This window comes from Thunnus maccoyii, chromosome 13, assembly GCF_910596095.1.
Source record: "Thunnus maccoyii chromosome 13, fThuMac1.1, whole genome shotgun sequence".
In the NCBI taxonomy this organism is placed as follows: Eukaryota; Metazoa; Chordata; class Actinopteri; order Scombriformes; family Scombridae; genus Thunnus; species Thunnus maccoyii.
The window spans coordinates 1,992,467-2,014,062 of NC_056545.1; the positions used below are offsets into that span (position 1 = coordinate 1,992,467).

Consider the following 21,596-nt stretch of genomic DNA (forward strand, 5'->3'; position numbering starts at 1 on the left):
AGAAACACAGTCTGAATAAACTTCATTTGTGTGTTGAGAGTTTTATTAACCTTTACACAGACCGCCTTTAAGTTTCCCAGCTCAGAGTTTGAGTTTTACATCTCGACACATTGATCAAAAGCAGGAATAAAATCACTGATGAGAGAGAGCCAAGCTTCTCTGTGCTTAGATTAAAGTCTAGTAACAGTGCAGGAATATTATTTTAGTTAGCCAGTTTGATATCTTGAGTCTAACTTAAGCAGTAAAATTACATCTGCCTTCACATCTGAGAAAGTCTTCTCTGTAACACACACAGATGTTTGATAAGAAAAGCACATTTTTAATTAGAAAAAACTTCTGCAGGTTTAAAATACACAAAGAAGCCCCGAAGTCCCAAATGAGCAAAAGTTATTAAGCAGGTCTATTTTAGGACTCAGTTTCAGTAAAAAACACAACACATACTGAACTGTTGCCTTGGTGCTGTACAACGGCCCTTTGGAATAGAAAATGACAAAAAACATATAGTATAATAGTCACCACCATTACATTTCATTCATTATAATCCTCAAAGTTAAGATATCAAATCCCATTTTGATATTATTTATGGTTGGATTTTTATTCTGCCATTCTATGCATTGCAATGAAAATGCAATACATTTTCTTTTTAATTTTTTTTTTTTTTTTTTTTTTTTTTTTTTTTTAGAGTAAAAGCACTGCTCATATATGTACAAAATTACAAAATTCAGTAATAAAAACAACAAAAAAGTGTCACTGAAGGCTCAGATTATATCTTCTGATTATAGGCTCTGTTCCCAGGAGGGATAAAACACATCTCATATATAAAATTTTCGGCTTTTAAATTCATGTAAACAATAATGTCACATGACAGTAGAGTCACATGACTCTTTAGATGGGTTAGGGTTAACACATTCACTTTGCTCTTAAAACTCAGAAAAACACTGATGTACGCTCAGAAAAATATATCCAGTGTTTTAAAACACCACTGAGCATGTGCAGGAACGCGGTTCTGTTTACAGCTAGCTAGCTTGTTGCGCTGCATATCGCAACCTCTTGACTTTGTACTACATTATAAATTTCTCAAAAAACTCAAAAAAGTCCAGAGGTTGTGATATGCAGCGCAACAAGCTAGTGAAGCTGTAAACAGAACCGCGCTCCTGCACATGCTCAGTAGCGTCTGCCTTCCACAGAACTACTCTCCTGAGACTGAAAACGTGATGCTGTTATTAGTCTTTGGAGCCGTTTCTAAAGAAACTAACGTGACCAAACTCTTCATGATGAAGGAACATGTCACCCAGTGCAGCGGTGTGGCTCATTGACATGTCTTCAATAGTTTTTGGACAATGCAGATCTACGGCACAGAGGAATAAGATATATCAGGCTTTGGATACACACACACAATACTTGTTAGTTAGCCAGCCTTATCCTTAAAGAGTCTCCAGTCACAATAGAAGCTCTTTGAGGCTGTTGTAAGCTAAATGCTAGTGCTAATGTATGCTAACATGCTGATGTTAAGCAGGTATAATGTTTATCATTTTAGCTTAGTGTGTCAGCATGCTAACATTTGTTAATTAGCAAAAAACACAAAGTGCAGCTGAGGCTGATGGGAATAACGCGGTTAGTTTTGCATGTATTTGGTCACAAACGAAAATGTTGATGGTGGCGCTAGATGAAATGTTTCTGAAATGTTTACAATTCGTCCTCTGGGGAGCATGAATATCAAAATTTCATGTCAATCCATCTAATAGTCTGGACCAAAGTGGTGGAACAACTGACATCCGTCCATACAGCTATGCTGCTAGTGTTGCTAAAAATCATTTGTATCACTGAAATGGCCTCCAAAGATCACAGTGTCCTCACTGTATTAGTAGAGAAAATTTCTCATTCATGTCAAATACAGTCAGACTAATTCGAGCAGCATCTAGTGCACATGAAAGGAGCTGCAGCTTATTACACTTCAGTATCAGATACAACAGTAATAAGTGGAAGAGGTTGATTGGGCTCACTGCTTCATATAAAAACAGCTTATATGTCACAATATATGGATCAGCTTATATACAAACACACCAGTAATCCCCCCCCTCCCCCCCCCGGAAATGTTAACTGAGCATGTAGAGTATTTGGGTGTAAAAAGTATATCAAAAGGTTTCTTAGCCTCAGTATAGCGGCTCACACTCATCACACACTGATGTCTCACAGTTTTGTTAGCGTTGCAGCTTCAGTCTGCGACCATCTTAGGAAACTCTTCTTTTCTCTCCTTTGTTCGGCCTCCCCCCGCATCTTTCTTTCTTTCCCTGCGTCCTCTTGTTTTGCGTCTTCAGGTCTTGATGCCATTCAGTTCTTTTTCCTTAGACGAAGCGTTCTCTCCCTGTGTTTTCTGCCCGTCCACCAGCTCGTACCCTCCTTTGCTTCCCGCGTCTCTTTGGTCCTCATGTTCCGGCCTCTTGCGCAGGACCATGACCGTCAACAGGAAGCAGAGCAGACCCCCGCAAATGAAGACCACCTGCAGACCCAGAAACCTGCACACACAAACACAACAAGTAGGGTTATGGACTGTGTAGTTTGAGTGTTTCTTAATGAAGTGTGATGAAACCCAGGACTTTCCCAGAGTCAAAACTCTGCCAGAACCAGCAGTTTTTTTTTCTCCTGACAGCAAACACTTAATTTCTAACTGTGTGAAATGTTTTTCATTTATGCCACTTCCACTAAATGTGTCGGAGAAACCTGCGTGACCCTGTTAGCATAGAGGGCCTCTGAAAAGAATTCTGTCCCGTCTCCTAACATTAAAATGTCTGAAAGAAATGAATCTGATCTGACAAGGTGCACTGTTAGAATAATTCATGAAGATCTACTGGTGTGATGTATCAAGAAATGAGAAGGACGTTGGATGTAGATTTAAATATCAATCTGACTGTGTCGTACAGGTCAGATTTATGATGTATGAGTCCAAAGACTGCAAGTCAGCGTAACAGGATCCGCTGTGATGATGACTAATGTTTAAAGAATTTTAACTTCTTTGGAAGGACAGTGAACTTTGCTGCTTGAGACTTGCATCTCACTGCTCCTCTGCATGTAGAGGAGAAAGAAGGAGCAGATTTTAACACTGGAATTTCATAATTTAATGGTGCGGGTTAACACCGAATCTCCCGGGCATTTGTATTTGTATTTTGTTTCTTGTTTTCAGAATTTTAGGCCTGTTCTCTTATGATGTAATTTTTTTTTATTGCTTTACGCCTTGCTTCCACCGGGCTCCAGCTGCGTCGCGTTCTGGCTGTGACGTGGTTTTGTTCCGTCCTTCGGGAGCATTTCAGAAGCGGAGCGTTTGACTGGGGTCAAATCAGCCACTGTTCGCAAAAGCGTGGTCAAGCCAGCTGCCTTTGAAATTCAGTTGCACTGCTACTACAGTAATTATGGCAGCCTGAAATCAATCCGAATGAGCAACTTTTAGGCTACCGTATTTACTGTAGTAGCAACTGAACTGCACAGTTTTGTTGATTTGGTCATTTTTCCTCGATCCTCGGTCTTTTTGGGCTTCTACCATATGTAAGTAGTCTACGTAGTACAGGGTGTTTTATTACTGTGTGTCTAAGTGTGTATTAACCAGTTTAGTGGTTTGTATTCCACATGCTGAACTGGGCGTTATACCTGGGAAACAGAAATGAGTGATGTTGTGTCTGAGAGTGTATGGAAGTCTGCATTAGCCCACATTCACACATGTTCTGTACACTCCAGGTACCAGTTAACAACATTTAAAGTTATACATTATTTTGTACATTGTTGTACATGTGATGTGTTTTAAATCTGTGTCCAGTGTAATGAAGTTCACGATGAACCCGTCTCGGGGTGACTTGCCTCTGTCTGAAGCGGTCCAGGTTGTAGTAGAGGCAGGAGGTCTGCCTGCCGCACTTCCTGCCCCACAGTATGCAGGTGGAGTCGATGACGCTGCCGTACAACACGGGGCCGGGCATGAACGCTGCAGACACAAGACACGGAGACATGGACTTAAACTTTGATGTGATATATTTTTATATCAGTTTCCACTTTGCTGTAACTCCAAAAAAAATCTTCAAATAATCAGAAATTCTCATTATAACCTGGACTATAATTAATGAGTACAAATTAAAAAAATGCTTTGATGCCAGTAGAAACATCTGTACATGGTTTAAAGCCAGAATAAAACATTTACAACATGCATGTGTGGGTGAAACATCAGAATATCATATCATCAAACAGAAACTCTGATCTTGCTGGTGATGAAGATCATCATTATCAGACACTGACGTCACTTCAGACGATGTGTCATCTTAGTAAAAATGTGTTTTCACAATTCCTTTCTCCTCTCTCAACGATCCCATCGGACAGGTTTGAAAAGATTTGAATAATAATTTGAATAATAATTTGTTTATATTTTCCACAACAAAGTTCAATTACCTATAGTTACTAACGTATAGTTAGTAACATCATGTAATAATCTCTGAATCTCTGAATACTGTATGTAAATATTCCTAAAGTTTTCCTGCTGGACACCAGATGTCTCCACCTTCACTGTAAAGTTCATTCTCAGTGTTTGTGCAACAGGAGGCTTCAAGTCTCCACATCACACACTGGACCGTGATTGGCTCTGAACTAGTTAGTTATGTCATAAATCCTGCAAGTCCGTCCAAGTGTTAAACTCAGATTTTAAGGTGAAGTCAGAGAAACTTTCCTCCTTCAGCAGATGAATGTGAAAACAACAAACATCCAACTGACCGAACAAGAAGAAAATCATGTTTTTGAGTGGAGGGACTTAAATTAATCACTAATTTTAAAAAGGTCACTACAGGAGGAGCAGGAAGCGGAGCAGGACATTTGTCTAATCTGACAGTTAAATCTTGTTTACAAAAGGCACTGAAATAAACTTTTCAGAGGAAATATCATATTTTTGAGCATTTTTACACTTTCATCTAAAAAACAAAAACCGAGCTGATACATCACATTTTATAATGCATATTAAATTAATTAAACTAGAATATTGTTTGACCGAGGGACCAATGAGAGATGGCTGAAGGAAACATGTGACCAGACTCACCGAGCACTCTGAACAACATGTACTGAACTCCCACCGCAAAAGACTTGTCCTCCGCTGACACCGTCCTGCACACACAAACAAACACCACAGTCATGATAAAGATGATGATGATGATGATGAGGATGGTGCAGTATTTTCTTTATGTGCACTCATCTGTGTATGTGTATTTGTTTTGCAGACATGCTGAGACAGAGCTGAGCAGCAGCAGGAATGTGGAGGGTTGATAACAGCAGTGACGACTGCTCTGATAACAAAATGTGACTCGTGACTTTACATTTTATTACTTTAAATTTCTGTTGTTCTAGTTGAACACTTCAACTAGAAATGTGAACAGTTTACACCTCACTGTTATAAAAGTCAGTCCCTCTTTTCTTTTAGAGTCTACATGTACACAACAAATAAAAAAACACAAGAAAAAACACCAAAATGAGAGAAAAACAATAACAAACCTTCACCAGTTGGAACGGTAGTCACTAAAGTCACAGTGTACTAAATTAACAAAGTGCAACAAGGACATACATCACAACTCACAAGTGCAAGCACAACCATTCATACATTCAAACATGTTGAAAGAGTGTTTTTCATGATTTTGTGTTCACATCTGAAACTTTTCTTTAAACGATCTCCTCAACATTACTGATCGCTGAAACATGAGACTCTCCTTACAGGTTTATATTATGACCAGCAGTTTGACAAGAGGCCAGTCAGAGGTGTGAAAAAAACAAATCCCACAAGTTAACTAATATTTAAATGATAAGGCAGAGATTTTCTATGTTTTCCTTCTTGTCAACAAATCTCATGTTTGGGTCCAAACCAGTATTGTGTGTGTATCTTATTCCTCTGTGCTGTAGACCTCCGCTGGAACATGTCACCCAGTGCAGCGGTGCGGTTCATTGACGTGTTTTTAATAGTTTTTGGACAACGACGGAGGAATAAGATATATCAGGCTTTGATACACACAATACTTGTTAGTTAGCCAGCCTTATCCTTTAAGAGACTCCAGTCACAATAGAAGCTCTTTGAGGCTGTAGTAATACATCAGTGCTTTAAGCTAAATGCTAGTGCTAATGCATGCTAACATGCTGATGTTAAGCAGGTATGTTTATCATTTTAGCTTAGCGTGTCAGCATGCTAACATAACTTCATTATAAAATGTTGGACAATTCAAAGATTTGACCTGATGGTGACGCTAGATGAAATGTTTTTGAAATGTTTACAATGAATTTTGTAAATTCATTGTAAACATTTCAAAAACATTTCATTTAGCGCCAAACATGGATCCAAAACATGAGATTTGTTGACAAGAAGAAAAACAAAGACAATCGCTGCTTTATCCTTTAAATATTGTCTAAACGCAAACAGCCGTTTACATAAAATATGTATAAAACTGCTAAAATTATGACTGAAATCAGGAACCATCATATTAACAAATAAGTCATCAAGATTATGAATCTGACCAAATATTGAACGCCAACTTTCAGTTTTACTGAAACATTTCTGTTGGTATGAAAAATGTATTGATTGTATTGTTTTCAGTTTTCTAAACATCGTAATCTTTTAGCTTTAGTTTTAGAGGCGCAGGACGGAATGTTAAGCTTTGTGATTGGCTTTTTCTTGCCGAAATGCATCTTGGGAGTCATAGTTAACTTCTATCCTGAAATTGTTATGTTCACAGGGTTTTACTTTATCGTAGTTGGTCATGTACACCGCTAATGGTGAGTGGAAACTAAAAATTGCAATGTTGAGAAAACTAATTCTACAATCTACAGAGTGAATCAGTTTGTTTCTGGGTCACTTTTGAGTGAATTCAGCAACTATTGCGCCGTGTTTTATTCACAAATTTAACACATTTATTATCACTCTAATGCTGCCTTCAGACGGGATTGTGTTTATCGTGTTCACGAGAAGAGTCTATATGAACTTCAGAAGTGGAAATTTTCAGAAAACTCCAAGTTCACGAGCTGTGACGTGTTGTTAATGTTTTCAGAAATGGCGGAGGACATGGAAGTTCAGTTTTTAGTGGATGGTAAGTTAATATATTGTAATTTTACTCTCTTCTTTTTCTTAGCAATTTTATAATATTTCTGAGGAAAATGTTGATATTCCCACCTCATTATGCCTTTGCATTTCCTACATTATGTTACCCACCCGCTACCTAGCTAAATTGTTAGCCTCGGTGGCTTCTAGACACTGACAGTAATGTTAATATTAGCTAATGTAGCTAGCTTCTTGCATCCATGTTGCCTAGCAGCGGTGTTCTCACAACTTAACCACTTGAATGTCAAGGTACACAATGTCGGGTACACAACTTCCCATGTCGTAACCACAAGCTCATGAGTTCCATTTGAAGGTAGAAATAATTACACCTCTGAATGGCTTCTTCTCCGTAGCAATGGGGACTGAGGTTCATGGGTATTGTAGTATATTTAGCCGCCTTCTCAGAAATGAAGTTGAAATAATTGAAACTGGTGGTCAGAATATAAACCTATAGGATCTTTATGCTATGCAGGAGAGTCCTGAGCTTCGATGTTCAGCAACAGTGAGGATATCGTTTAAATAATTATTTGAAAAACACCACTTCCCACTTCACAACTCTTTAGGGCCAACCTAAGTTACCATGGTAACGTAACCATTCAGATCAGCCTGGTCCTGGTCAGGTTAAGAGTCCATCCCAATACAAGTGTCTACTTGTGTGACACTTTCCAAGAACCGCCACAGTGCCCGAGTGCTCGCCTCTGTACCTGAGTATCATTATGTATGATGGGGTCTGGGAGAAGGAGGCGACGAAGCTGGTGACACCCAACAGGACCATGAAGGGGAGGAAGAAGTGGGAGCAGTTGCTGCCGCAGGTCCCCGGAGAGGCGAAGCCAGTATCTTTAACACAACGGCACTGAGTGTAGTTCTGCAGAGACAGTGACACATCATCAGCATACAGACGGAGTCAGCGCAACCTACAGGCTGCAGTGTTCACTACAAACAGCATCCTGATCATTTTTCTTGCAGAGTTTTACCAAACGAGGAAAACTGTGTTAGCTGGAAGTCTGGATTTTTCTGTTCTTTAAAGCTGAAAATAATCTGCAGCTGTTAAATAGCAACAAGCCCAAACTGGTCAAAATGCAGCCTCTTCACATTTTGGGTTTTTACGGTGAACCGCAGTCCTCGTCAGATACACATGACTCCTCTTAAAGGGATGATTTTGGATGTAGGTTCTTGTGAAACCGTTACAACAGGGGGCAGTAATTAACTTCAACCATAGGCCAGATTTTCTCTGCACTGCCAGCATATATGTGCGATGAAAACAAAGTTTAATATGTTTTTAATATATTCTGTTTATTTCTTTTCATTCATTCCAGAATAAATTGATGTATATAACAGTTTTGTGGTTGTATCTGGGAGCAGATGTCATTATTCACATCAGTAAGTGACAGCAGTTTACTCGTCTGGCAAATGACACATAAACATGTTGTATCCTCTGTGTTACATTTCATCAACTTACATCAGCTTATCCTCATGAGATAAACAGCGGTCTGATTAATTTATGGTTGAGGCAAAGTGCTGTTATTGACACAAATCTGTTCTGGTCAAACCAGCCAAATGATGTTATGTAACTTTGTTATTCATCTAGTAAGTTTACAAAATCTTACAAGGTCAAAACTATTGGGATTTAAATGAGAGATTCAAAAGCCAAAAGCTTTGGTCAACGAGCCACTATTTGACTACCACTGCTTTACAATCTGTTGGTGTTACAATAATGATAATATCTGTGTTCTTATAGTACCTTTAATACATACGATGCAGCTCAGATAATTCATAATTAAAATACAGTAAAGCAGTGAATAATAGGAATAAAAGAAATAAGTAAACTTTCAGTAATATTCAGTAAGAAGCAGTGATAAAGACAACTTAAATGCAAGTTTCAAAAGGTGAGTCTTAAGATGTTTGTTAAAGGAAGAAGTTGCACGTCAGATATGAATTAATTAATTATATTATTATTATTTAATTTCACACTAAAGCGTTAAGTAGTTAGAGTATGTTAAATATACAATATAATAAAACAGGTACCCTTAAAAACATAAACAGAAAGATACAACCTCAGTCAAAACTTTTGGAAAACATGATATTTAACTATGAAATGAAATTAAGTATTTTTGCTATTTGAACAATTAAACATTTAATTATTTTAATATCAATGTTAGTTTGAATACATGCAATTAAATCAGCTTAATCCTGAACACAACATCATTGACTCACTAATTAAATACTAATTGATGAATCTCTAAATGCTCTTTAATGCACTGGGGGTTTTTTTTTCTCTTGGGATTTATATGTTTTTAATCATTTCTTTTAAAGGGAATTTTTAGATATACAGTATATCTTTTATCCTTTCTGATGTTGTTGCACTGCTGTGACATGAGAGAAACAGCATTTGTTGTGTTTGCAAATACACAAGAAAATGACAATAAACTAAATCTTGAATCTTGAATCTGCTGCCCCAGTGCATGCTGGTGCTTTTATAAACTGAATCCAGTGTGGTTGTGTAATATTTTAATCTGTTTTATCATCTGATAATGATCCTGTTCTCCTGTTATTTTCCTGGGAAGAAAAGTCAATCATCTGACATCATGACTTTCTACTGAAACTGTTCACTGATTCCTGTGTAAACTCTAATCAAAGAACGTCATAGAGTCCTGAGGGTTCTGGTTTCATCAGTTATTAAAACTTCAGTCTGGAGTTTTATTGTTTCCTGGGAAGCCATGCAGAAAGAAGCAGCTGCCTCTCCCTGTGTTCAGTTACAGGGAACACAGTGCAGTAAAAAAGTTAAAGTGAGATAGATAACCTTGAGACGTTAGGATTCACCTTTGTGACATCTTGGTCTCACATTTGATTGGATAAATCAGCTGCAACTATTAGTCAGTAGTGGACAGATACTAAAAAACAACTATTCTGATATCTGACAAATCATTTTGAGTCAATTTTTAAGAAAAATACAAACAAATCTCTTGCTCAGCCTCTAAAATGTGACTATTTTTTGGTTTCTTTAGTCCTCTTTGATGGTAAACTGAATATTTTTGGGTTGTGGACAAAAAAAAAGACATTTTAGGTTCCATCTTAGCATTTTCTTTCATTTTTTCACAGACTAAAAGACTGACAAGAAAAATAATTGTTAGTTGCAGCCCTAAATATATATAATCCCTTTTGATTTCTATAACCACTTCTTCCCTAAACTTCACATTTTTCACCTGGTTATTTTAAAAAGCTCCCAGAAGCTTTTAGTCACTGGACTAACTGAGATTTACACAGAGAGTTTGATTTGATATCTCTGTTTGTATATTTATGCTGCCTGTTCTTTCTTAAGACTAGTCCCACAGAATTAGGTGTCTGGAGAATATGAAGTTATGAAGATGCTTAAACAAAAGAAAAAAACCAGAGTGTGTTTGTTGGAGAGACAGTGAGGTGAAAAAAGAGTTTATAGTTTATATGCAAATGACTTGAAGCAGAGGAGAAGACGAACACAGTCTCTGCTGCCTGCAGCACTGAATGAGACAAAAGGGATTTCACTAAAACACAGGATGTGATGTCATCAACTTTACCAAGAAACCAGAGCCCTCACAGTGTAAATGGGAACTGGCAGCACTCAAATACAAAGCTGGCAGTTCCCTGTTGCTGCACACCACATGAATATAAATTTCAAGCAAAAACAGTTAAAAGTACACTATATGCTTTTTATTAAGTGCTGGACTAGTCTGAATGTGTGATGGTTCAAAGATGAAAATGTGCATGACAATTTCAGAGTATAACGCAAAAATATTTCTTACGATGACTTTGTTGTTGGTGTCTGTTGTCATGCCGATACATCCAGCGTGGCAAGGAGACCTGAACTCCACCCTGTCTGATCCGCAGACCGGGTTAAAGGCCTCCGGTGGACACCGACAGCCAACGCTGCACGGCCCATCAATGCTGGAAAACATACATAAATAAATAAAACATAAATTTAAACATTTTAAGGGCCTGTAGTTAAGAAACCTTTCAAAGTAAGAAATGGATTTTAAAAATGTGATAATGACACAAATGCTGTTGCTGCCATCAGTGAATTTAGTTCCCTATTAGTAATTTTCAGTCAGTGGTAAAGTTAGCTTCTTGTCACAGAAGAAATTTGTTCCCAATCAGTGGTGAAATCAGTTCACTGTCAGCTGTGAAATTAGTTACCTGTCAATGGTGAAATGAGTCCCGTCATTAGTAAAAAATTAGTTCCCTGTCATGTGTGAAATTAGTTTAATTTCATCAGCAAAATTACTTCTGTGTTAGTGGTAACCTTAATTACTTGTCAGTAATTAGTTCCCTGTCAGTTTAAAAATTAACTCACTCTCTGTAGTGGAATTAGTTCCCTGTCAGTGGTAAAATAAAATTAGTTCCCTGTCAGTGGTGCAATTAGTTTTCTGTCAGTAGTAAAACGAGTTCCCTTTTGGTAGTAAAAGTAGTGCAATCAGTTTAATGTCAGCAGTAAAATTAGTTCCCTGTCAATAGTAAAATTCACTCTTTGTCAGTAGTTAAATTAGTTCCCTGTCAGCTGTGGAATTAGTTACCTGTCAGTGGTGAAATGAGTCCTGTCAGTAATTAGTTCCCTGTCATTATAAAAATTAACTCACCCTCTGTAGTGGAATTAGTTCCCTATTAGTGGTAAAATAAAATTAGTTACCTGTCAATGGTGAAATGAGTCCCGTCATTAGTAAAAAATTAGTTCCCTGTCATGTGTGAAATTAGTTTAATTTCGTCAGCAAAATTACTTCCGTGGTAGTGGTAACCTTAATTACTTGTCAGTAATTAGTTCCCTGTCAGTTTAAAAATTAACTCACTCTCTGTAGTGGAATTAGTTCCCTGTCAGTGGTAAAATAATATTAGTTCCCTGTCAGTGGTGCAATTAGTTTTCTGTCAGTAGTAAAACGAGTTCCCTTTTGGTAGTAAAAGTAGTGCAATCAGTTTAATGTCAGCAGTAAAATTAGTTCCCTGTCAATAGTAAAATTCACTCTTTTTCAGTAGTTAAATTAGTTCCCTGTCAGTGGTTAAATTAGTTCCCCCAGGCATCTGTAGCCTGTGTACTTGGTGTATATGAACAGAAGTTGTAGGTACCTGGGAGGAAAGACCCCGTCAACCTTCTGGGTGGGGCAGCCAATGAGCAGCAGCGGCAGGGCGGACAAAGTGCAGAGCAGGATGGCAAAGGTGCACAACCTGCTGGCGCCGCTGACCGAAAGATTCAACCTCCGCATCAGAGCTCCACCCAGGACGGTGCCCAGCACCGCACACGGGATGACAACTCCTCCTGAAATAAATAAACCAGAACAACAGAAGCTTCAGTCGCCTTTGATCTCAACTGTCCTCTGTTAACTTAATATAACATCAAGTCATGCACATTCCTGGGGATGAACCCTACAGGTTCATGTCCACTCTCACCTATCATCATGGTGGAAAAGGGGACACTTTGGCTGAACTGCTTCTCGAGGAATTTGGCCATAAAGGTGGCGAGGCCAGCCAGCAGCGCCGCCAGGTTGACCTGTGCCAGAACCACGAGCAGGTAGATGGGGCTCCGCAGCGTCCGCAGAGCGATACGAGGAAAACCTGAGGGACAGTGGTGGATAGTAAGACCTCTTAAAGGGTCACTTCACCCAAATTACCCCAACTCCTACCCAGACAGACAGATAAACTGTGTCCCAAATCAAGTTTGAGTCTGAGTGTGTTCACAATCAAAAACGATGAAATTAAGTATATTCAAAACAGTTTCTATAAAAGATTTGTGAGTGTGCTGTTGTCACTATTCTCCCACAATGCAATGCACAAAAGAAATGGAGGAGAGACTTACACAGAAAGTGATAGTGATAGTGAAAGAAAGTGATTTCTGTGAAAATATTTATATATTTATAGATTGTTGATTTTTCAATGAGGGAGGAGTGGACGTCAGTTTAAGGAATCTTAAAACATATCTGGAGGGTATGTGGCAGTAATGATGAAACACAGTGACCCCTGTTCACTGTCAATGTCCTGCAGTTGTCTCTGCTGCAGCCACATCAGACTAACAGGAAACAGAAGAGATATAAAGGACTTACTTTTGAGGAACTGAAGCAGGGAGACTTCCTGCGGCGGGTTTGTCTGCTGCTTACTGTCAGGTTTGGACTCCACATTGTCTGTGCCATCCTGCACAGATATGGAAACAGAACATCACATGCCGGACCTGCTTTTTTTCCAGACAGTTTTGTTCTCAGTCTGGAACTGCTGCTGCTTTTAGGGTGTCTGCTGGGGCCCTGCATGCCAGAAAGGTTTACATTCTCTACATGCTCTGTAAGACACTTGAAATAAACGCGAGTGCTGTGTGGTTTATGTTATGAACTGTTGACACTTCATATTGCTGGTGAGGTTTCTGGGAAGAGGATATATTTATATGTTGTCCCGAAGACAGTCTGACAAATGCCGTCTGATAAACTTCATGATGCTTAGATTTTCAAAGTTGAACTTTGAATCAGACATCGCCATCATTCATTTATAGGTCGATCTTCATTCCAAACATGTCCACAGGTTAGAGCTTGAATGTAGATCAGTTGATATCTGTGGTTTCTGAAACTGGTTTTCTTGGCAGCATGTTTGAGCTCAATATTAGGGACGAGGTGAGATATCTCTAACATCAGATGCATTCCTGTGAATGTATTCTGGATACGTCCACCTGGGAGGCCCTCGAGCAGACCTGGGTTCAGCTGCCAGTGTGCTTCATCAGAGCTGACGGTCTGTCCTTTCTGACGTCAGATAAATAGCTGTAACTGTAACTTTTTTAAAACATTCACACCCACTTTGCTTCATGATTAAAAGGAGCCAGGGTTTGAACTTCTCTTTTTCTTTCTTTCTTTTTGTTCTTTACACGACTATTTCTGTCAACTTTTGTGCGTACAGACCAGTGCAACACTATGAATGTCTGAAAATGTTCGACGTTATCCTTCACTCCACCTTCGAGTGTAGCTGTTTGGAACAATTATTAACACTCTTGATTTCTGACAACATTGGACAACACATTGTACGAACCACAGTAGTTGTCTTATAGAGTAATGAAATAAAAATGAAAATAAAATGTCCCACAATGCAATGTACAGAGGAAAAACAAGCAGAAAGCTTTGTTTATTTAAATCAATTACAGATAGTTGTGAGACAGCTCCAAAAGGATTTTAAAGTCACAGTTTTGCATCATATTGCATTTTGTAAACTAACTGAAAAATCTGTATACTGTGACAAAAACTGCGTTAAAAGCACTGCTATCTGTGGAAAAAAAAAATGTTGAGGACCTTTTTTTTTCACAATAAAAATGTGAACTATGATGACATGTTTTGTTTTTCTCATTATCAAATAAAAACTAAACAATTATGTGAAAGATGGACAAATTAACTAGAGTGTTAAAACGAGCTGCATTCATCTTTGGACACTGTAGCTCCTGATTGGTCAACCAGCTTCCTCCAGCAGCCAATAATATCTCCTGTACATTCTGTCTCTATATTATTTTATACATTTATGGACTAAATTCATCTATAATCCACCTAGAATGAGACAGCACGCAGATTATAATTATTATAAAAATTCATTAAATGAAGACAAATATTGGCCAAAAAATTAATACATCCATCCTGACCTCACATTTTAAGCTAATTATACTGCCGAAACTAACCCTGTGATATATGAAGGCTCATTCCTGACTGTAACAATAAAAAATATATAAATTTAAGGGTGAAAAAGCTTAAAATACTCATGGTAAGATGAAAATGTAAGACATGGTGACAATGATTAAATAGGAAATCAAAATTTTTACTTTTTATGACAGAATTATGACATGATAAGCCACAAATGTTATCTATAATCCACTGAGAATTAGACAAGAAGCAGCAAACTGAGTCACGCAGGCAGCATGGCTGCATTTATAAAAAGCTAAGCTAATGTTGCTATCAGAAGGAATGAGTCAGTTTCTAGATGTTCACGAAAGAAATATGTTATCCCACGTTTGAGCTTTTGCACTCAACATAAAGCAAGACAATTAACAGGATTTTAGTCAACAGTTGAGTCAATGATCAGCTGCTAATGTTAGCTGTGCTAATGCTAATGCTAATGTTAGGTGAGCGGGAACATTCTGTTTGAACAGGAGAGTCATTCTGTTGGATTACTGCAGCAATTACACACTAAAAATGCTGTGTTGCATTCTTAACCCAACCATGGTTGTTCAGGTTGGGCCAATTATATTAATTGTTTTATGGAAAATTGGGTTATTTACCTTCAAGGTTGGGTTACGGTGACAACGCTAACGTGCCTGTTCTACATACGCTTCCCACTCAAAGTTCCCCTATTGCACAAAGAAGCATTAAAGGAGACATCAAGGTGAAATCTCTAATTTAACCATTAAAACGCCCTTGAAACTGTGGTTTGTCCGACTTTTACTGAGCTAAATCCAGAAATAAATGAGTTGGCATTAGTGTTAGCTCACTTTAGGCTGACGAATGCTTTGTAATGTTCTATTTTGCTTTTGAAAAAATGTGTTTTGTCGACTACCTAAGATGATGAGAAAGGAAAGGAATTTTAATGCGGCCATCCTGTTGCTAGCAAATATTTTCCAGTACCATGTTGTACTTTTGAAGTTGAATATGTGGTGTGTTTGGAGGACAGTACATGATAGCCAGCATTGATGTTAGAAGCTATCATTAGCTGAGTAACTTGTGGCTAACATCATATAATGTAACATAGTCAATTAATCCATGTACAGACATTTCATCTGCAACAATTTTGATGATTTTTAAGCAAAACTGGCAAAAATTCACTGGTTCCAGCTCCCTAAATGTGAATATTTTCTAGTTTTCATATTCCTCTATGATCATAAGCAGATTATCTTTGGGTTTGGACTGTTGGTTGGACAAAACAAGACATTTTCAAAAGTCACAGTAGACTCTGGGAACAATCTGCCAACACTTAACAGACCTCACAAATAATCAATTATTCAAGAAAATAATCTGCATATTAAAGAATAATGAAAATAATGGTTAGTTGCAGACCGTGTCAGAGTCACACGTGTGTCAACAAGTAAACACTGCCTTTTACACTAACAGCTGAAGAAGATATAAAAATGAAAAATGCAAGAAAAATGAGACTAAAATGTCCCTGATGAAAACTAGATTGATAATAATCCAAAGACTAAAATGTGCCTAAAGCTCATATATGTAGATCTTTGTGGAGTACTTAAATATAAATCATCAGGTGATTTATATTGTTTAAGTCCAGTGAAGCTACATTGAGCCAGGCGACCTTCTGAGGAAATCTGGGTCAATTTGTGGGGGAGTTTTTGGCTCCGTCACAAAAAACATCAGATGGAAAATATTTGCTCAAATGAAACGAAACAATCTGTGCTGAGCATTTGTTCACACAATGTTCTATCTGATGTGGCTCCCTGCGTTCCAACACACTCTAACAGCAGCCAAAGTCCTCAACACACAAGTGAAACCAGACCTCTGTGTGACAACATACTTTATATTTTCATTGTCTTGTTGTGTACGCTGAAAACTACTACTTATGTACTTTTATTTTAAACTTCATCATGCTCTGCAGATTGGCCATAAATGTGTCAAGCACTCATTGGATAACTGATGAGGATTCAGCCTTCATCTGTAAATCAGACCAGTGGTGAAAGAAGTACTCAGATCCTTACTTGAATACAAGTAGCAATACCAAAATGTAAAAATGTGTAAGTATTGCCAGCAAAATGTAGTTAAAGTATTAAAAGTAAAAGTACTGGTTATGCAAAATGGTCTATTTTTAGATATTTGAATATTAAAACAGATTAATTGATGTGTACATGTAAGCAGCATTTTAATGTTGTCATGGTAGAGCTAATTTTACACCTTATACTGATGAATAACTATTGCTGTGAAACGAATGTAGTGGAGTAGAAATGACAATATTTTCCTCTAAAATGTAATGAGTGGAAGTATAAAGTAGGTTAAAATGGAAATACTCAAGTAAAATACAAGTATCTCAAAATTGTACTTAAGTACAGTTAAGTACAGACGACATAATACAACAGATGATGATTCAACCATAAAATAACAAAGTATCAGAAACGTCCTTTATTAGATCTCCACAGATGCTGGATATCCAACTATTATACACATGATGTCCCTGGAGGTCATCCATGACTCAGAACCAAAGTTACACATATAACCGTCAGTGTTTAGACTCTGATAAAACACACCAAATCAAACATTTAAAATCTTCAGCGATAGTGTGTCTCCTGCCGACATTTTAAGTGGAAAGTCTGAGTCAAATATCTGTGAAAGTGAAAGTATTTGGCTACAGTTTAATCCCTCATGAGGCCATAATATTAAGGAAATCTATTAAGCAATCTTTGGAATAAATCGCCTCCTTTACTTGATAGCAGAGCTGAACTTTCTGTTTGGGGGACGCAGCCAAAACACCCTGAGAGAGACTCCTGGTTGGAGCTCATTGAGGTGACATGAGTTAGCGTGAGGGCATGTTTCTTATCTTCACTATGTTTGATCATTTGTTACTCTCAAACTGGTGAACAAATGTCAATGACATTAGGTGGAAATGTGTCCATTTACTTTATTAAAAGCCTGTCTTTTGTATACATTTTATGGTAAATTTCTCCTACAGGACTGTGTTGTACCAGCTAATCATAAATCCATCACTCAGTTTGTGTGTAAAGTCTTAAGTCCTTAGTAACTAACTAGTTTCAAATTAGCTGTAACATAACTTTTTTTTTAACAGTTTTAGGGGGCCAAAGATAAAATACAGTGAACTGTTAGTCCTTTGTGAATGCAGGTGTGAATTTGTTTTATTTCTATGTGCATACCTGCAGAAATGCGTGCTTTAGGATTAGTAGCATTCATGCAGTTTACAGTGAGATTATGCTAAACTAAATGTTATGTTATTTGGTCATTTAGTCTAAGTTCAGTAATTTGAGGTATATTGTGTTTTTCCTGTGAATTCTAGGGTGTCAGGTCAGATATGTCGACCATATTCCATGTTACTTCCTTTACTCTTCAATATAAATGGCTCAGATATTAGGATTCTAATGTTAGCTTTGTCAGTTGGCTCATTCAGCTAGCTTAGCGACAGTTCCACCTGCAGTTAGCGGCTGTAAATATTTAATAACAACTCATCTCTATTTAACAACTAGATTTACTTCAGTGACGCATAAATCTGCACTTATAAACACAGATGTTATATCGCGGCGAAGTACAGCTGCTGCAACTGACACTTTGTTTAATTTGATGCAGATTATATAAAAAAACGTCATCAGAGAAGGAGGTTGCGCTTCAACAATGTGATTCTCAGTGGAGTGCTAAACCCAAAATCCAAAATTTGGCTTGTTCCAAAAATATTTTTAAGAAAATGGCAGCACATCTAAAATTTCCTCGTCAAAATATTTACATTTCACTTCTTCAGAGCATTTTTGACGCCCTGAAGAAGTTTTGGCTCTTTAATAATGTGACTTTAGCCAAATAAAGGAGTGAAATGTTAGTATTTTGTCCTCCTTGACCAGGACATTTGAAATGTGCTAGATATTTTTTATAAAATTGGAACATATTACACATCCTCCACATCCACTTACAATGGAAGTGATGGGGGACAAAATCCACAGTCCTCCTTCTGTGCAAAAATGTATTTAAAAGTTTATCTGAAGCTAAAATGAAGCTTCAGCGTCCAAATGAGTCAAATCAAGTAGATATCTTTCAACGTTACAGTCTTTTTAGTGCCAAAGTTCCTCTTTTCGTTACTATACTTCCACCTGCAGCTCAACAGGGAAACACTGTCCGAGGAAACACAAAGAGGGAATTTGATGCTAAAAAAAGACTGTAAATGTGTCAGATATCCACTTGATATGAATAACTCAGACTGCTGAAGCTGAATATATGCTTCACACAGACTTTTAAATGACTGTGTGGACACACTGTGGATTTTGGCCTCCATCACTTCCATTGAAAGCACATTTGAAGGATCTTTTAATATCCAGTATGAACAGGAGGAATGATTACAGCAAGGAAAACCTCTTTCACTGCTCATATGGACACCTGACTGCCGGTTTAAGACACAGAATTATGAACCGTCCTTTAACACATTATATCTTGTCTGTACAAACACCACAGTGTGGCTGTTATAATGGTTCAGACTATTTCTTGGCTTCAACCAGTAACTTTCTCTGCAGAGTCTCTGCTGGTTGCCTGGCAACTGTTCAGGGCCAGGAAATAGTCTGACACAAAACATCCTGTAAAACTTCAAATTGTAATTTTTACACTTCGGCATTTGTATGAACTAAACAAGACAGAATGTGTTAATTAATGAGCTTTTATAGGTGTTAATAGGTGGATTTTGTCAGCTTTGGACAGAGCCAGGCTAGCTGTTTCCCTCTGTTTCCAGTCTTTATGCTAAGTTAAGCTAACCAGCTGCTAGCTGTAGCTTTATATTTAGCGTACAGACATGAGAGTGGAATCAATCTGAACATCTAACTCAGCAAATAAGCTTCCCGAAATGCTGAACTATTCCTTTAATGTTAATTCTGTTTTTTTTGTGTGTGAAAACAAATCCACCCTGTCTGAAGGTCGTTAACTTGTTTGACATAATTTGATGATTATCACATCAGAGGGTATAATCAAGACAAGCTGTCATCACACAGACCTCTGCCTCCATGATGTTGGTTTAAATGAAGGAATAAATAAATCAACACAACCGCAGGAAACACAGAGAGCTGAGAGTTCCTCCTCTGCTGTTAGTCACGCTGTGATGTCTCATTTCGGGACAGCAAATATTCATATTAACATCCAAATCCTAGTTATGACTGGGAAACTTTGAACCCTATGTTGTTTTTACTTCCCTTCATTTATAGGTTTATAGCAGAGCCAACAACGCTGCCATATATTGTTTTTTTTCAGGACAAGTCAGGCTTTTAAGAAATGATTCATCATTTTGCGTGTGAGTAGTACTGAGCAAGAATAGGCTGCAGAGCTTCTGCTTGTCTGTTGACTTAATTTTATTGAGGAAACCAAAGTAAATCTGGAGGAGTGGGGCTACAACAACAGGACTCCATCTCTCCTTACCCAGCTGGGCTTTTATGATACTGAGGCCCATAAACAAAACGCTGATTGGTTAAAAGAAAGTTGCATTTGCTGCTCCTGCACTGACCTCCACTACAAGCTTTAGATCAGGTAGGAGTTTCTCTGATCCTGACCACAGCCTGTATATAAAGATGGACGTAGCGAGATGTGATGTTGTGTTGGAGCTGGTTTGAAGCCCAGAGTTGCAGCTTCAGGTTGTTTGGAGGCACCTTTACATTTCATGCTATGGAAACACGCTACGCTATGCTACGCTAAATTGTGCTTACAGGGCAGATATCATAATCAAGTTACATTAAGCTACCATAAGTCTTCAAATCTTATTATCGGAGCAATAATTTCCAAAATGGCCACCAGCACACTTATTAGAGGGCCTGAATTTAGAGTCTGAGACTCACTAAAAACAATGACTGACTCAGTATTTGTAGAGAGAAGTTGATGCTTTTTGAATGGGAGTCAATTGGAGCATCTAGTGGCCGTCAGTGGCACTTTAAGATACCACTTCAGTCTCAAGTTGTGGTAGTTGCCACTCGATCCCGACTCACCTCTTTGGGCATGTTTCTGGGGAAGAAGAGGTAAGGCAGCGCAGTGAGGAAGAGCAAGCAGGACGCCACCAGGAAGCCGAGCCACCAGGCTCCCACCCAGCGCAGGTCCATCTGATCCAACTTGATCTGGTCTGGAAACACAACGGAACACAAATCAGCCACAAAACACAAACTGAAGAACATGTAGAAGTGAGAAAGAAGCCCAGCTCTCTTCATGTGAACGACAGAGTGCATCAGTATGACTGTCTTCCAGGAGAGACTGTTAAAAAATATGTGATGTTATCCCCATATTTAAATGATATTGTGCTCCCACCTCTCTGTGACGACTGACTTTTCATCGACCTTCAAGTTCACCGTTCATAACAATTATAAACACATTTAATTGGTCGGACACGTCATACAAACTAGTTCTGATTGAGCATAATTGACCCTTAGTGTGGACTAAGGCTGCAGCTGACAATTATTTTCATCATAAATGAATCTTCTGATTATTATCTCATTTAATCGATTATTTGATTTCCCTATGAAATGTCAGAAAATGGTGAAATAATAAATGCTATAATTTTCCAGACTCAAAGAAGACCTCTTCAGATGTCTTGTTTTGTCCAATGAACAGTCCAGAATCCAAAGATATTTGATTTACTATCATGTGCGACAAAGAAAAGCATCAAATCGTCCCATTTGAGAGGCTGAAACCAACAAATTCCAGCATTTGTTAAAAAAAAATTACTACAATGATTATTTGTAATCAACTAGTTGTTGGTCTGCTTTCTGTTGATCGACTTATCAATTAACCGGTTAAATGTTTCAGCTCTAACGTGGACATGTTCAAAAAGTTGGGTACCA

The 21,596-nt window shown here is 38.0% G+C and overlaps 1 protein-coding gene across 2 annotated transcripts in view; it reads right to left on the reverse strand.

Annotated features, from left to right (window-relative positions):
• Window positions 1-1,350: 1,350 nt before the first annotated feature.
• Window positions 1,351-21,596, reverse strand: part of slco2b1 (solute carrier organic anion transporter family, member 2B1) — a 37,819-nt gene continuing 17,573 nt past the window's right edge. For both annotated transcript variants that reach the window (XM_042431308.1, XM_042431306.1), the window contains exons 7-15: window positions 20,751-20,881; window positions 13,165-13,252; window positions 12,515-12,679; window positions 12,194-12,383; window positions 10,882-11,023; window positions 7,807-7,967; window positions 5,066-5,130; window positions 3,850-3,970; window positions 1,351-2,516 (exon numbers count right to left, since the gene is read on the reverse strand). In XM_042431308.1, the coding sequence (XP_042287242.1) occupies window positions 2,315-2,516; window positions 3,850-3,970; window positions 5,066-5,130; window positions 7,807-7,967; window positions 10,882-11,023; window positions 12,194-12,383; window positions 12,515-12,679; window positions 13,165-13,252; window positions 20,751-20,881 (1,265 nt within the window). In that variant the 3' untranslated portion in view covers window positions 1,351-2,314. The remainder of the gene's footprint in view (window positions 2,517-3,849; window positions 3,971-5,065; window positions 5,131-7,806; window positions 7,968-10,881; window positions 11,024-12,193; window positions 12,384-12,514; window positions 12,680-13,164; window positions 13,253-20,750; window positions 20,882-21,596) is intronic.